The 17,654-nt window shown below is 42.2% G+C and overlaps 1 protein-coding gene and 1 long non-coding RNA gene across 4 annotated transcripts in view; one reads left to right on the top strand and one right to left on the bottom strand.

The window, feature by feature from the left end:
• LOC111744945 overlaps window positions 1–1,987 on the top strand; it is a 5,063-nt gene extending 3,076 nt beyond the window's left edge. The window contains exon 3 of the long non-coding RNA XR_002782395.1: window positions 427–1,987. This is a non-coding gene — a long non-coding RNA (uncharacterized LOC111744945). The remainder of the gene's footprint in view (window positions 1–426) is intronic.
• A 3,809-nt stretch (window positions 1,988–5,796) lies between these two features.
• The window catches only part of SLC16A1 (solute carrier family 16 member 1), a 39,165-nt gene continuing 27,307 nt past the window's right edge, over window positions 5,797–17,654 (bottom strand). For all 3 annotated transcript variants that reach the window (XM_023535676.1, XM_023535674.1, XM_011367020.2), the window contains 2 exons: window positions 13,375–14,244; window positions 5,797–11,620 (listed from right to left, as the gene is read on the bottom strand). In XM_023535676.1, the coding sequence (XP_023391444.1) occupies window positions 11,346–11,620; window positions 13,375–14,244 (1,145 nt within the window). In that variant the 3' untranslated portion in view covers window positions 5,797–11,345. The remainder of the gene's footprint in view (window positions 11,621–13,374; window positions 14,245–17,654) is intronic.

Genomic DNA, 17,654 nt, shown 5'->3' with positions numbered 1-17,654 from the left:
GGGCTGTGTGTCCACAGCTTACCCTTCCTCACTGCTCACTTGCAGCCCCTCATCCCTGCCCCAGAGCCTCCAGTCATCCAGTTCAAATTCACTTGGATGAGGCAGGGAGAAGCCGCCCTGGTTCCTGGCACGTAATAGCTGCCTAAGAAACATCGGTGGAACTGAATTGCACGCAGGCCATAAAGTCGATGGGAGGGAAGGGGCTTTTTGTGAACTCAGTCCAGAGGCAAGGAGCCTGTGGGTGGGTGCCACCCCAGATCAAGTGCCAGGAGTAGATGGGGCCCCGCCCTTCCGGGTGTGCCGCTGTTGAAACCTGGCAGCCACCCCAGGCACCTCCCTGCTCCCACTCCCACCCCCCCTCCTGTTCTGTCTGCCTCCTCATAAACTCCTTTGAATCTCTCTGCCTGTTCCCTTGTCCTCCTCTAGACGGCCATTATTCCAGCCCCGACGCAGCCATGTCACAACTGAGATCCTCGCCTGCAGTCCCGCCCTCTTCCAGCCTATTGCACAAACCACCTCGAAGTGATATTTCTGAAACCAGAAAGGTGATGATACTTAACCCCGCTTAAGTACCTCCTATGTCTTCCCAGTGCCCATAGGATAAAGCTCAGATTCTTCAAAGCCACATGTGACGTCCCGAGAGATAATCTGGGGCCCTGCTTTCCTCTCCAGCTTCATTTCTGAACCACTGCTCAGTGCCCTGGTCAGATTGAACTGTCCACTCGCGGAAAATGCCAACCACCCTCCATCCTCCAGGGTTTTGAACAAGTATATGCTCCCTCAAGGGGGAACTTAGCATTGTCACTCACACACACACACCCTTGTTTCCCCCTGCTTGACTTGGTTAATTTCTAGTTCTCCCTAGTATTAGACACCACTACTACTGGAAAGCTGTCACTGACCTCCCTTCCCCCAAGGCTGACCTAGGGGCCCCCTCTGCCCTCTGAGCTCCACAGGCTTGTAGGATGCACTTCTACACTGACCACTTTCCTGTGGGCGTCCTCTTTATGCTCCCCTGGAGTCCCGTCACTTCTCCAGGGGAGGGCCCCGTCGCCCGCTGTCCTATCTCCTAGGGCCTAGCCCGGTGCCGGCCCGCGGCAGGCACGGAGCCGCAGCCACTGTGATGTTCGCGGGGGCCCTTGGCTGAGCGCGTGCCGTGTGCCCGGAGCGGTGGGGGCGCTCTCCGGGCACAAATGGGTTCGTCCTCACGGGGCCCACCTGCCCCCAGGGGCCGTTCCCGCCCGAGGCAGAAAGCTCAAGCTGCATCTCCCAAACCGACTCCTGCGAGTGTGGCCGTGCGTGTCGTGACCCAGGCTTAGTGGATTTGGAAGGTGGGAGGAGCCGAGGCCGTCTTCTGGCTGCAAACGGTCAGGCAGCCGTGCGTCTTCCTGCCCCAGTGTCCAGCGTGCGACCCCAGCCCTGGCCGCAGCAGTGGAGGCCCTGCTGTCCCCTGGGTCACAGCCATGTCAGCGTGTCCAGTGTCAGTAGTGCCAGTGGCAACTTCCAGATGCCCACCTTCCCTTCCTGCCCAGGGTGAGGGAGCAGAGCTTTCAGAGGCTCAGCCTCCCCTCCTCCCCTCCCCATCCAGCCATCCCATAAGCACCTAACCATCCAGATCAAGTCACCTTTGTTCAAAATTCCTCAAGTGGTTCCTGTTTGCTGCACTGCACTCTGGCGGCTAGAACTATCATTGTCCTTATTTTTCAGACAAGGAAACCGAGGCACAGAGCCACACAGCCAATGAGAGGAAGAGCCAGGCTCCGAAACCAGGTCTTTCTCAGCCCAGAGCCCAGATCGCTCTTGCCTCTTGCCTCAGAGAGTATGTGTGGTGTGTGCCAGGTGTGTGGGAGGAGGCTCAGTGGGCCTTCAGGCAGTGGACTGGGCTGATCTCATGGCAGGTCCTGAGCAGATTCCCAAGGTGTCTGCCCCTTCCTGAGAAGCACAGGCAGCTCAGGTTCCTGGTGACTTTCCCGAGGCTGGGGCTGACTCAGATGGGACGCGTGGGGCAGGGAGGCTGCTGGGAGAGCCCAGCGCTCTGGGCACCATGCCGGTACCTCCCATGGTTGTACCAGAATTCAAGGGCGCGGTGTGGCACGCACTCAGGGTGGATGTTCCTGCCAGCTGCTGAGCACATTTGTTCCTATTGGGCAGCTGAGTGTCGGGGAGGCCACAAGAGCGTCCAGCAAAGAGCTGGGCAAACCACATGAGTTATTCGATGCCTCAGGTATTTAAAGGACAGCAGTCTTGGGCTGACCGCATCTGAGGGCACTGAGCAAGGCAGCAGTGGTCTCGTCCCCTCTCTCAGTCAGTTCATTCCTTCATTCACTTATTCATTCTTTTATATATTTAACGAGTGAGTGCTGTCACGTAACAAGCGTGTTCAGACCTACTCCCTGCCTCACAGAGCTTGCATTCTAGGGAAGACCCCATTTTCCTGAGTTTCCTTGTTGATTGATCCCCCTTTAAAAATATCGTCTCTCAGCCGGTGAACACCGTCTTCCCTGCCATAACTTTAAGTGTCCTGGTTCCCTGAGGGAGATTTTGGGAATGCTGCAGGTTGCCCCTGCCTGTAATGACCACCGTTTTCCCCACTGCCGCTTGTCTGCCAACAGAAGTCTAGCCCCAAGGTAGGAAGGGGAGGGAGTCTGGCATCGGGAGTGGAACATATCCTTTTCATTCACTTCTCGGAGGCTGCCCCTCATCCGGGGGTTCACAGGCACCTCCTTCATCTTAGTCCCTTCAACAAACCTGGGCTTGGGCAGCACTGTCCTCCAGCCCTTGAAGTACGGCTTCTGGATTTCCAGGGCCCTCACCACACTATGTCGTAAGCACTGATATATCTTTTTATTGCCCCCGTAGACTGAGAATATCTTGAAAACAGAAACCAGACTCATTCATCGTTTTCCCTTCCCGGCCCGGGGCCTGGCGTGTAGTCTGTGCCTAAGGCATGCTTGTCCATTAGTCGTCCTGTAACCCCACACAGCTCTCCCTGGACACTCTTCCCCAGGGGAGGTGTAGCCTTTCCTCTCTCTCCCCAGTTCCAGCATCTCTTTCTACAGAAGCTTCTGAAAACCAAAAGGAAGCTCTCACTGTGCATGTTGTTCTCTCATCTCAAGAAGCTCGCAGTCTGGCAGGGGTTAGAAAAGCAAACATGAGCATAATCCACTGTGGCGCTGGGAAAACAGTGAGACTTTCAAGCGGGAAGGAGCGCCGGGAGTTCCCGGCGGGATGCTGTGCACCTCGGGGCTTCCAGGTTGCCTGGTTCACTAGCGGTCTGCACGTTGGATTGTCTTTTATTCCAGGGGTGATTTTACAACAGATGCATGTTAATTTGTGGAGGCCGATGAGCGTGCAGATGTTTCCTGTCTGTTGTGCGATGTGAATTGTTTCTGGTCATGGCAATTCAAATAAATTTGGGCCAGTAGAGAATAAATCTTTTGAAGCAGTTGTAAAACCTTACTGGTTTCCATCTTAAAGAGTTATAAAGCATGTTTACTTATATGAGTCATGATTTTACCATTTGGAGAGTTATCCGTTAACAGTGGTTAAGAGCTATCTCTGGCACAGGTGGTGATAATACCGCGTATTATAATACTTATTCTGTGTCGGGTACCATGCCAAGGGGTTTACAGTCACTGCCTTATTTAATTCTCATGATAACCCTACCTACTATTGTGTTATGAGTCGCATTTTACAGATGTAAAAACTGAGGCCTAGAGGTTAGGTAACTTGCCTGAGGACTCGAGTTAGTAAGTGGCCTATCTGAAATTTGTACCTCGAGACCTGGGATTTGACACAAAGATTCATACTCTAACTGCACCATAGATATAGGGGCAGTCAGAACAAACTGGGGAATCAGGGTAAGGCCTCATGTGAGAGGACATGTGAACCGTTTCAAAGGATGAATGCGAGTTAGTGGAGGAGAAAGGAGGGAGGGCCAGGTTTCCAGGCACGAGTTAGCATGTCGGATGGCAGAGGTCTTCAACAAGGCCCAGCACTTAGGGAATCTAAGTTCAGTTGGGCTGGAGAGCAGGGCGTGGGCTGACGACTGGCAGGAGATGAGAGGTGTGGAGGAGCTGAGCAAGAAGGACACTGTGGACCAGCTAAGGAGTTTGGACTTTATCCTCAAACTATAGGACTTGAAGGAGAGGAGTGACACTAGATGAGTTTGATTTTTATCTTTATTGCTTTTATTAAAGTTATACAAACAGTTGAAAGATTCGGCTTTTTTAGAGACATCGTTTTGGCAGCAGCACTGAGGCAGGGCTGAGGTGGTTGGTGGGAACAGAGGCAGGGAGGCTGCCAGGGAAAAAGAAAAGGAGAGGATGGAATGAAGAAACAGTAAAGCTGTTTAACCTACACATCTGGGCAACTGATGAAGTACATGGTGCATGGGGCCGGGCCGGGCACACGCAGGTGGAAGCTCGGGAGCCATCCAAGTGCCTAGCCTAGAAAACCTGCTGCAGGCCTGCTCTTGCTCGTTTAGCATCTGAGAAACATCACGGTACTTGGAATTTAAGAGGAAAAGGGCTATCACCAAAAAGTCGCTATAGTTCCCCTTCTGAAAAGCATAGATAGACCCTGACACAAAAGCGCCCGGGACCTTTTCTCCTGGCCTTAAAGAGAAAAAGCAATGAGGAGGAAGGAAAAGAAACATAAGCCACAGTGACAACCACCATTATAAACCTCTTGATAGTTATGCACATACAGATTGTCAGCACACCAGGTGATTTTTAAATCCCAGTCCAGTTCCCCTCTTGGCTGCTTAATGGCAGCTGGCCATTTCCTCTTGGGACCTGGCCAGAGTAAGCTCAGGAAATGCAAACTTTTAATTCTGCAATCAGTAAAGCATATTAGAAAAGTAAATCCACAAGTGAAGAAATCACATTATGAATTCCAAAGCTAGGGAAAAGGACTGTTAAGATTGTGCATTTGATGGGGGCAGGACCACTTACTTGTTCTGATGCAGTACCCTAGCGATTGCTTTGACCATTCGCCCTTCAACATTAGCCAGGATTCGGCCTCTTCCAGCCCTGGACGTTTCCAGCTTCCACCCACTGCACTTTGGCTCTAGCCACTGAGCTGTCTGCAGTCTTGCTTTGTGCTCTTCTGACAGCAGAGGAGATGGCCTGCTAGGATGAAGGCCCAGCTAAAGGGTTAGCATTTTTTGTTATACCCACTGCCCTAGGATTTTGCATGAATCAGATAGAATATACTTGAAAAGCCTTTGTAGACCCTGATGAGCTATACGAATATTACCAGCCCTTCTTTATTCTGGTTGATGATTTAACCGACACTTGCTTTACTGCACTGCAGAACATCAAGCAGATTGGGATTTAACTTTTACAACTACTGTGTGCTCCATATACTACAGATGCTGCGTACTTTCACACTTACTCCCCACAATAATTTCATTATGTTTCTTTTACCGAAGAGGCTCAGAGAAGTTAACTTTCACAAGAACAAACTTTTTGTTCTTTTTTAGGCCCTCTTGAGATTGGGTTAGAGCCTCCCTCTCACAGTACCTCCTACACAGTCTTCCCCACCAGACTAGAGGCTGTGGGTGCCGGGAACTTGATTTTGTTCACTGTTATATCTCCTCTATCCAGCAAATGGGCATATAGAAGATGCTCCAAAAAATACTGTTTAGATGAATGAATGAGTGAATGAAGGCTGATCTTATATCCATGTCTCTACTCTGAATTCTGCTGTTTTCTCTATAACTTACTGTTCACTGTCTTCCTCTACCAGAATGTAAGATGCATGGCATTAAAAAACAAAATGCAACAAAGTTAATTCGAAGATCTAATTGGTTTTATTAAGTGATTCATGAATCTGGCAGCATCTCATCCAAGCAACTGGAATGGCGCTCAGATGAGTTGTACAAAATGGAAGTTTTTATAAGCAGAAAGAGGGTAGGACTGAGAAGTTAAGAGTGGATTTCAAGCAAGGACACCTTCTCTCAAGGGAAGGTAGGGGTCTTTATCAGGCAGATTACCTCAGGAGCATTGATCGGGAAATTCCAGACTGGGTTAAAATTCCACTCTTGGGTGAGGCTGAAACTGCAATCAGGTTAGTAAGTTTTGGTTTGGTGACATGGCTTAACAAAAGTGACTCCAACTTGGCTGGCTCTTTTTCTAACAATGGGAAGACATACTGTGTTTCTTTCATGGCTGGATTCTCAAAGCCTAGGAATAATGTTTTAGGACATAGTAAAGGTCCAATAAATGCTTGTTGGTAAATTAACAAATGATAGCCGGGCAGACAAGCGAATTCTACTCCTGTTTTTGTAACATCAGTGGTATATTTTTCTGATGCTGATTTCAGTAAGATGTTTAAGACTGTGTGCGATGCCGTGACTTGGATAACTGCTGAACGCTCTGGCTTCCTGAGTTAAACATTCACTTGCAGCTGAATGATGAAATCATAACTTGAGACCATTATGCTCTGTGCTCCTCCCTGTCACACTGACCTCCCTTCATCAGATGAAGAAGCAGGAAAAAATAACCTACTTGTAATAATCAGCTTCACATTCTACATCAAATATACTGTTTTTCCCTCTGGAAACCAGTATGTGCTACGTTGAATGTCTCTTTTAGTGTGAAAGTGATCATCACATTAATAATAATTAGAATATGGAAAAAATATAGAAAAAAGTCACTAATTTTACTATGCTCACAAAATGATTAGCATATTTGTGTATGTCCTCTTCAACTCATGTGTGGGTAACATGTATTATGCATATATATGGACATATGTCATGGTAGTTTGTGTTCTGTTTTTTCATTTAACACTGTGCCATGTCTATCTCATAAGGACTTCATAACCATCCATTTAGATAGCTATTGATTTTCCAAATAAATTGATAATTTCAAAAACAGACATAATTTTCTTATATAAACTCCAAATCTGGAATTCTTAGGAAAAAGATGTGAACTCATGGTACTTGACAGATTATGTAATTGCTTTGCTAATGTTATGCCAATTTATCCAGCCACCAACTGATGATAATTTATAATTTAAATCATGTTATTGATGTAGTAGAGAAAATAAAAACCCTATCAGTCTTTCAATTTGCATTTAAGAACATAGGTAGGGAAAAAGAACTTTAATCGTGATAGCTTACTAGTTATATTTCTTTTCTTCTAAAAACACCACAAATATCGAGGGGAAATTATATCTGCTAGTTGGACATCTCTTCCCCATGGAGGCTGTGTACTGTTAGGGTAGAAAGAGCAAGGGCTTTGGGATTCAAATCCACTGTAACTCAAAAGAGTTGGACATACATGCACCAACCTTGTGAGTTGTTAGTTTCATCCATTCATTTACCAAAGAAAGACCATTAATTACATTTGTAAGACAAAAAGGAAGATGTGATCAAAAAGGAGAATGTGATCATTTAGCTAATACTCTTTGAGTCACTCCCCTACTCACTGTCCTCTGCAAGTAAGGAACCGTCTTGGGAAATAGAAGAGCTCCCCTTCCCCCGCAAGTATTAATTTTCTTTGATTTTTTTTTTTTTCCAAGTCAGATGCTTACACTTATGAAGCCTTTGCTTTACACGAGATGTCGCATATCAGCTAACCTTCATGACAACCCTAGAGAGGTTGGGAGTAATTATTAACACCTTACAAAAGAAACCCGATGCTTAGGGAGGCTAAGTAACTTGTTTGATGTCATACAGCCTGTTTGAACCTAGGCGGTAGCTATCTGGCTATCTTGCTAGCTACCCCAGTCTCTTCTAGCAAGTGAGGGGAAAGTCAGCAAAAAATAAATAAATCACTGCTGTTCTGCTGAAGAGAAAAATACTCGACCAATCACTCTCATTTGAATGCTTTTGTCACTATGGCCTAGAATGAATGGAGGAAGGGTGACAGAATCTAAAACTTTAAAGCCAGAACATGTTTGAGGAGTGATGTGCTTGAAACCCCCTTAGATGCTTCTAAACTCTGAAGCAACTTGGCTTAATTGCTCACAGTTGGGCAAGTCAGGCGAGCCTGGGCTGTCATTTCCTGTCACGTATTGGAAGAATTTTCATAGTGACGCAGTCTATCATTAACCTCTTTCTTCATGTCTTCTAGGCAAGTGCCAGACCTGATTATTAAAACAACCATGTTGCAAAGGTGGAAGTTTACTGTTAACCTTTCTTTACCTTTCCAACCAAAAGTGAGGGTAGGGGGACACACCTTACTAAGTTTGTTATACTGTAAACCATTTGCTAGGGAAGGTAAAACCCAGACATTTAGATTTTTCAGACAAACCAATACCCAGTTTATCAATCTAGAATTCAATACAATAAAACATTGGCTCACATAAAAATATTAAACGGCTTTTAACAATTATTTTTTCTTTTTTAAAAAACAGGATTAATATTGACATAATATCTATGGTGCAAAAGTAAAATACTAAGTTCAGACAACTCAAGAATCCAAATTATTCATCAATGTGATTAAATCAGAGATAAAAATGCCTCTCTGAATTTCCCCAAATTTATTTTACTATCATCTTTTCCTGTAGAAATTATCTTGGCTACTTATGATAATTTAAGTCCTCAAAAGACTTGAGTATAACGTGTTAATACAGTCTTGTTCAGTACCATGATCATCTGCAATGCCCAGCCCATGTTTCTTAAATAACTTTCCAGCTTTGACTTGTCTGTTTCAGCATGTGCTCTTGAACTGTCCCCAGCCTTTTTGGGCACTGCAGCTATCAAAGAGCTGCATATGTTCTGTGACTTAGGGTGTGGGACAGAGAAAAGCAAAGATAAGCAGGTGCTCTGTACATATGTCTGTTTTCCCAAAACAGCCATCGAAACTGAACTCAAATAAAAGTGCTCACATGAAGTAAAGGATAACACACTGGATCAGGAAGCCTAGCTACTTCCATTGTTGAAGACAACATGGCAACTCACGGAGAAGATGAGCTGACTGTTAACAAGGAATAGGTAGCACAGAGTAGGCCCATACAGGGTTTTAGTGCTAGCTCTGTTACTGAAATTGATCTTGAATAAATCTCTTAAGCCTGTATCTTCAGTGGGAAAAAGTCAGGGTGTCGGACTGGGTGATAAGAGGTTTAGTTTCAGCTTTAAACCAGTTTTTAACCCTTGCTTCTGCATACAGCCTCTTCAGAGCCCTTCCTTCTCATAAGTGGTGGTTAACTTGCACCAAAAACCCCTCACTTTACTAGCAAGACTCAGTTAATGAACAAAGACCAAGGCAAGAGATTATGTTTCGCTGTAGCTCAACATTTGGGGTTGGGGAAAATAATCCTATACACCTGCCTTATTTAGTTCTTCCCCCACCCCTCCACATTTCCTGTACTTAGTTCTCCCCCCGCCCCCCACCCCACATTCCCTTACTAACAGTGATCCTTGTTTTAACAGAAAGGAAAAGAGGCACACAGAGGCTATGGACTCGGGTCCAGGGAAAAGGGTAGAGTCCAAACTGGAGCCAAGCCTGCCAACCTGCCAACAGACACAGCAGGCTTCTCCTGTAAATGCCTCCTCCATCTGCCACGACATTAGGCTCAGAAAGGGAGTTTTCATTGTGGCCTTAAGGTTAACTGCTCTGGATGCTTTCAGAGAACCTGTTTCAAAATTTCTCCCTCTTGCTTTCCTTAAAGTAGAGGAAAGGCGAAAAATCAAAATAAGTCATATACACAAAGCCCAAAGCACATAAGCTAAATGATTTGATTTAATATTAGCAACGGTCAAGTTGAATCTTAATAATGAAAATGGAGACAGTCATATTTTCCTCAAAAAAAAAAAAAAAAACCCAAACAAACAAAAAAAACAAACATTTGGAGGAAGAAACATAAAAAAAAAAAAAAAAAGTTTATTTGGAAAAGCCAGCGTCTTATACAAGGTTTTTATCTATACTTTCACTGTCAATTACAATATTTTGAAATGCATTGAATGTAATATATAAGTCATTGAATGTCTATCATTGTTCTGCCACAATTTAAAAGATATTAGGTTAAAAAATATTTTGTTTTCATTCTGGTCCGTCTTCCCTCCTATCTTATTCTAAACCCATTTCTCTACTTTCCAGGTAAGTGAAAGGGTCATGAAATTTATAGATTTTTAGAGTAAGAATGTGTCCAATAATTCTAAGCAAAACATAATTATCTTTAAGATCTTCTCAGAAAAAAGAAAAGGAGTTATTTATTGAACTAAAAGTATTGAGCAATTTCCTTCCCAATCTTCTACTAGGTTTGCTGGGGGCCAGATCTCAGATCTCTCTGGCTCTAATTAGCAAACCAAAAAAACCCCCAAAAAACAAAGAAACAAAAAAACCAAAAAAAACCCCTAAACACACAAAGAATGACTATCTCACACACAGCTCTAAGCTAGACACAGATATAAATGAAACCACTATGAATCAAAGGGGAAAAATTCCAGGAAAAACAACAAAAAAGATTCTGAGTCTCACAGTTTAACTGAGGTTTTTAGAAAAACCTAAGCTGAATTCAGCTGCTGTTTGAAGTATCTGTCTACACTTAATTGGATGTATTGTCTTTACCTAAGGAGGCACAAATATGCAGTTTTGTATATTTTAATACTAACTTTTACAGTGAAAAAAATAAGTGATCTCAAAAGGGTCAATGACCACCCAAAATATGTCTTTGAAAAGGGGTGCAAAAAAAAAAATCATTTAATGAAATTAACTCACAAGAACTTGGCTTCTAATAAGCATCTTAAGATACTAGAGGGGTGTTGTTGAGTACAGTATGTCTGGAACAGCCAAGATGTTTCCAATATTTTATGCCTTAAGTTTCCTAAATATATAGCAAGCAGGCACATATGCCAGGCAACTATTGATACCAGAAAAATATTTTAGGATTTTATAAAATCCCCAACTTTCAACCTTCTACTCATAAATCTTTCAGTGATAATGTCTGACAACACAAATAACAGTGAAACAAGATTAATTTTAAATTTTACACTTGCTTCAAACACGTCAGTTATTTCTCCTTGTAATGGAACACAAAATAGATGAATTCAGCAGACTGGTTTTAAAAGTTAAGGCTCCCTAAAGATTCTAAAAACTAAAACTTAAGGCACATATTATAATCTTCATGACGCTGTTAAAAGCTAAGATTCAAAAAAGCAAACAAAAATTCCCGACTTCCTTCTCTCATTCTTTGCCAAGCACTCCCTCCCCAAAGGATATGGCGTTTTTAATTTGGGCTACAGGTAAGGAGTGAAACAAAAATTCCATAAGGAACACTTGGTAGAATTTCCACACAAATGTCCACTGTTTGCATTTGAGCACCACTAAGAGATGACAGGCCAGCAGAATGTTTTCAGATACCTTGGGTCACAAGTTGCTCCATTAGCTGTGGGCTCAAACCGGACTCTCCTCCTCTTTGGGGCTGCCTTCTGTGCTTTTCTGCTCTGGAGATTCTGATGTGTTGGTAACTTCTTTTGGCTTCTCAACATCTACATTGGTCTCCTCCTCTTTACTTTCCTTTTTCTGCTGCCTCTCTGCTTCTTGTTCTTTAGCCACAAGTCGATAATTGATGCCCATACCAATGAAGAGAAAGATGCCTGCGACAATGAGGATTCCGCCACATGCCCAGTATGTGTATTTGTAGTCTCCATATATGTCATTGAGACGACCTAAGGATGCCCAAAAAACAGTTATGTGGATAAACGTAACAAGTATATCTCTTTCCAAATAAAGCTTAAGGATCCACTCAGAAAGATATCCCCTAAATCCTCAAAGAGCCCACAAATGACAAATTGGTTTTAAAAGGAACTGCTAAAAATGATCGGATCTTTTGTTTATGATGTCACTCTTGATTTCGTGTGGCCTCGCATGCTGTCATTTCTAGCAACTTGAAAATGATTAAATCTCGGCCAATTTGAATTGGGAAAGACCTAGAGATTACCTGGAAATCAGTTTTCTCAATACACAATGGAAAAAATTGTTGCTCAAAAGAGGTTTAGCCTTGCCCAAGGCCACAGAGCTGATCCAGTCTCCCAGGCCCATGCTCTTTCTCTGACATAAGCATTTTCCAAAGAGCGGTCCTGTGAACACTTGTCCTATGCTAAAACATCATCTAACAGCAATACCTGTGCCATTCTGAGCGCTTAATCCTCACAACAGGCAGATTCTATCATCACTCCCATCGTGTAATGTGAAAGCTCAAGTACGCAGACCTTAAGTAACTCGTCCAAGGTCAAGAAGCCAGTAAGTGAAATAGCTAATATGTATATACATTGGTGCACACGTGCGCACACACACACACATAATGAGGCTGGAGAGAAAGGTGGGCCAGGCTATGAGTGGCCCTGCAGGCCACATTACGGAATTTGATTTTCACTAAATGAACAATGGGAAGGAACTGAGGAGTTCTGATCGGCTGAAATAACAGCTTTGCATTCGCAAGGATAATTTTGCCTGCAGAGTAGAAAACAAACTGAAGAGTGGCTAGAGTGGATACAGAAGACCAGTTAGGAGGCTACTGGAAAAGCCCATATAGGAGATAGGAATTATGGATAAGGAGGTGTTGTGACGGAGAAAGTGGGTAGATTAGAAAGAGATTTAGAAAGTGAAAACTGAGAAGACTTGGCAACTCGCTGGGTGTGGGATGAGGAAGACAGCAATATCAAAAGACAGCTGCAGGTCTTCTTTATGTTCACTCATCCCCTAAGTCATACTTTCAAAGTATGAGTCACATCCAAGAGAGTCAAATAATTTTTTCACTACCTTTTATCTATTGAGTTATTAACTTAAAAGATGAAGTATTTAATAACCATAGGAAACAGTTCGCATATTATATACTCACTAGCTGTGTGATGTAAGGTAAATTATTTCACCTTTCGAAGCTTCTATTTCTTCGCTTGTGAAGTGGGAACTCTTACCTATCCCTACCTCGTTGACTTATGAGATATAAGAGGATACCAAAAATGGTTAGGACAGTCCCTGATACACTGTGAGCTTACATGGTAGCTATCATCATCATCATCATCATCATCACTACTATTACTACGACTTTAATTATTACTACTGAAATAAACTCTATCGTTAAGATGTAATCACACCACCAGTGCTTTAAGAGGTGGAGTTGTATTGTACATGTTTTTCTACAATACGCATGTACATTTTACAAAGGGGAAACATTTTAATAAACAATGTCAATCTGTAAAAATATTTCACTCCCCTTTCAGCGTGATGGTTTGGTTTGGTTCCATTCAGTCGTGTACCTGCGCAATCGTGCTGTGCCGCACTGTGCCAGCACCGACGGTACAGAAATGAGAGGCTTGCTCTCGCCATCAGGAGGCTCACTGACTTCTGCTTCCTGTCACCTTCCCAATCTGCTGTGCCTGTTTTATGTTAATAGAACCATGGATAGGGAGACATACTATACCTAAAACTGGTGGCCCCAGGAGGACAGGACAGCATTCCACGATGGTCACCAATCCCACAGCGCTAGAGAACTTCAGGGGTCCAACGAGGTCCATCAGTGTTTCAAACAATACTGAGCTGAGCCACCCAAATGCAAACCCAAAGAATCCCGCATAAATACAGAACTCAATATAGCTGGAGGACAAAGGTGCTAGCAGATGACACACTCCATTTGCAATAACAGAAGCAGCAAAAAAATATTGAACTCGAGGTCTTATCCACTTTGTGTTGGCTACGAGTCCCATCGAGGGTCTGGCGACCATGTCAACAAAAGCCAGAATGGAAAGAAGGAAGGCAGCCCTCTCACTAGAGTAATGCTGACTCTTGCCATAATTACTAAGAAAGACCAAAGGAGTAAATAGTCCAAAAAACATGATCACGTTTCCAGAGAGGTATAGCAAAAAGCCTCTGTGAGTGAACAGAGAAAAGTCCAGAAATTTATTAATTCTTTGGAAGAACGACTGTTTCTCCTCTTTGGGGTTTCCTCCAATGAGATCTGTATTTGCGTCACCTAGTGCCACGTCTTTCGCACTAGATTTTCCAGCTTCCTGAAGGGTTTCTTTAGACTTATATTTCTCTGCACTGGTTGGCTTGGGCCCTATTGGTCGCATCAGGGATCCAGCCACACAGCAGTTGAGTAGGAAGCCCCCAAGAATTAGGAAGCTTCCTCTCCAGCCAAACATATCGAAGAAAACCTGATTGAGCGGGGCCAAGGTAGAGAGGAACACAGGGCTGCCTGCCATGGCCAGACCATTTGCCAGTGGCCGCCTCTTGTAGAAATACTTGCCAATCATGGTCAGAGCTGGATTCAAGTTGAAGGCAAGCCCAAGACCTGGGGAGGAGGAGAAAAAAGAATCACATACTGTAATAAATGTCAGAAAGATATTATTTAACCAGACAAAGAAATTGCTCTTAGAATAGTGTCTGGCATGTAGTAAACACTCAATAAATATTAATTATATTTTTTATTGCTTATACTATTTAAAGGTGAATAACTGCCTATTTGTCAAATCTAGCAAAATCAGTTTCTATGGATCACTGTAATCGTAAAAGATCATTAAGTAAAAGATCAGACAATTATCAAATAGAAAAGAGCACCAAAAACTAGAAAGTGTGCAATTTATAATGGCTACAAGTGTGTAACTTTTCCTGAAGGGTTGGAGAATTAAAAATGACATATACATGTTTTTGACAAAAACAACATTTTTGAGATGTCAGTACTCCCCAAATGAATGCACCAATCTACTGTAATTCCAAGGAAGATGGAGATGAAGTAAAATGACTCTAAAACATACTTAGAGAATCAGGAAATTTCTGGTGGTGTGGGAGGAGGAGTGGGAACAGACAAATATTTAAATGGACTTATAAAAGCTGCTATCATTAGAACAGTGTGGCTCTGACTCAGGAATAGGTAGGTACACACAGATCCATGAAAACAGAAGTTCAGGGACAGACCTGAAATAAGATAAAAGTGACATTTTAAATCACTCCAGAAAGAATTGGTCAGTAAATACTGCTGGTTTAAGTAAACACAGAACTTCTAGATGCTCTCCCTGGCCGCCTCCTGCTCCTTGCCCTTTATGTTGAAGCTATTCACAGAGGCCCAAACCACAAACCAGAGCAGATTACTCCCCTATTTCAAACCTGCTAATGGCTCTCTATCCATAAGCTTCACCCTGGCCCTTATCTCATACTCAGATCTCATACCAGACCATTCTCACCGGTGCTAATATGCAGGCTGCTGACTGAGGGCCTGTGTCCCCCGGCCTGTCACAAAGTTAGTTCCCTGTTGTTACTCAGATCTCTGTTAAGGTTGTCTCTTCAGCGAGCCCTCACCTCCATTAACCACCCAGTCTTTCTCTGTCAGAATACTTTGACTTGAGGCTCTGTATAGCATTTCTCACTGCCTGATATTTTTCTTATTTACGTTTTTGTGGCAGTACCGTCTGCCTCCTCCCATTAAAGAGCAAGACTCGCCCAACGTGTTGCTCTATCCCCACAGGACCTAGAACCGTGTCTGAATTAATATGCTTCTTGCTCAGTAAATATATGTAGAGTGAATAAAAGACTAAATGAATAAAGTGACTAATCATGTGAGAACAGTTATATTTCTTCTCATTTTCATCCATCAAATGTTTTCATCCTTCCAGAAGTTTTAAATATAAAAAGGCATATTTTTACTTATTTTTTGGTTTATAAAAGGCATATTTAAAAAAGAAGGCAAATATTTTCATAATCTTGGCATGAAGAACAACTTTCTAATAATAATAGACACAAATTGAGATTTTTGAATAATTAAAAACCGTAGACATTGAGGGGGGAAAAAAGTGGAAAGGTCTAAATTAAATTTTTTTTTCTCAAAATTCAACAGCCAAATAATTGTTGAGAACAGCTATTTGTACACCCACGTTCATGGCAGCATTAAGCACAAGACCTAAAAGATGGAAGCAACTCAAGTGTCGGTCAGTAGATGGACAGATAAATAAAATGTGGTGTATACACACACGATGGAATATTAGGCAGCTTTAAACAGTAAGGACATTCTGACACATGCTACAACATGGATGAACCTTGAGAACATTATGCTAAGTGAACTGGCCAATCACAAAGAGACAAAAATTGTATGATTCCACCTGAGTTATTTAGAGTTGTCAAAGTCATACAGACAGAAGGTAGAATGGTATTAGCCAAGGACTCAAGGGGGATGGGAGGATGGGGAATTATTTCATGGGTACTGTTTCAGTTTTGCAAGAGGAAGAGAGTTGTGGAGACAGATGGTGTTTGTACAACAATGTGGATATACATAATACACTGAACTGAACACTTAAAAATGTTTAAGAAGGTAAAATTTTAGGTGTATTTTATCACAAATATTTTTAAAAATTTGGAAAAATAACTCATGTAAAGGAATAATTTAATGTGTAAAGTTAGACATTATTCTTAATACACAAAAGTGGTTAATAAGCATTTTGTAAAAAAAAAAAAAAACACACAACAGTGCCACAAACATAAAAACATTTACTTTCCTAATAATCAAAGAGATGTAAATTAAAACCAGGAGATACTGTTCACCTGTTAAAATTGAGAACAATTAAAAGAATAATATCCCATTATTGTTAAGGGTATATCCTCTCTCACATATTGTGGAACTATAAATGAGTAAAACCTTTCTAGAGGGGAATTTAGTTTATTTATTTAAAAAACACAGTAGTTCCACTTTTACAAATCTATCCTAAGAAAATATTCATGTTTACAAAGGACTACAAACCCAATACTGTTTACTAATAGTAAAAAAAAAACAATAACAAAACCCTAAATAGTAAATAATTAAGAGGCTGGTCAAATAAAATTGTGGTATATATCTATTCAATAAAATAACAATAAAAATGTTTCCTATCAAAATATTTGATGACACAGAAAGATGTTCATATCTATTAAGTGAAAACAACCTGGCTATAAAACATTATATGTAATCTGAGCCTTTTTTTCTAGAAAAAAGTTATATGTTTGTACATAGAAAAAAGTTTGGAAGACTGTATATCAAATGTTAGTAGTCACATTCTCTGGATTGAGAAGTTACGAGTAACCTTTATTTATTATACTCACTAGCAGTTCATTATCTTAATGTGGCTATTTAAAAAGGGGAGAGAGAGGGGTTATCAAGAGGATCCTCTATCTCTCAGAAATGTGCATGTACATTCTACCACATAATTCCTGCTTTACCTTTACACTCTCTCCTGCTCCAATAGAAGCCTATTCCCTGTGAAAGAAGTAATGAGAATGACAACCAGTGACTACCCTTGCAACAAGTTGCCAGACACATTTTATCCTCCACCACTGGCTGTTCTTAGGACAAGACATGCAATCATCCCTTTCAATTCATTCATTCATTCAACAAACAACATCTACTGTATCACAGAAATGTCTTTTAAAAAGTTTGTTTCTAGTAGTCTTAATTATTTACAGTTATTCAAAATGATAAGTAATTTCTATAAGGAAGGAATTTCCCTCAAGAGATCTGAAAGACGGATGCAGGTGAATACCAAATAGCCAGCGATAAATTAACACTTGAAGATGAATCAACAGCAACTCACCTCCAATGACTCCAATACACAAGTAAAGTTCTTTTACACTGTTACAGAAAGAAGCTGCAATCAAGCCACAGCCTGACAAGCAGCCACCAACAATCATGACGGGACGACTGCCGTATTTATTCACCAGGACACTGCTGATAGGACCTAA

Source organism: Pteropus vampyrus, unplaced genomic scaffold, assembly GCF_000151845.1.
Source record: "Pteropus vampyrus isolate Shadow unplaced genomic scaffold, Pvam_2.0 Scaffold6, whole genome shotgun sequence".
NCBI classification, from domain to species: Eukaryota; Metazoa; Chordata; class Mammalia; order Chiroptera; family Pteropodidae; genus Pteropus; species Pteropus vampyrus.
This window is presented reverse-complemented; position numbering and strand designations above follow the sequence as displayed.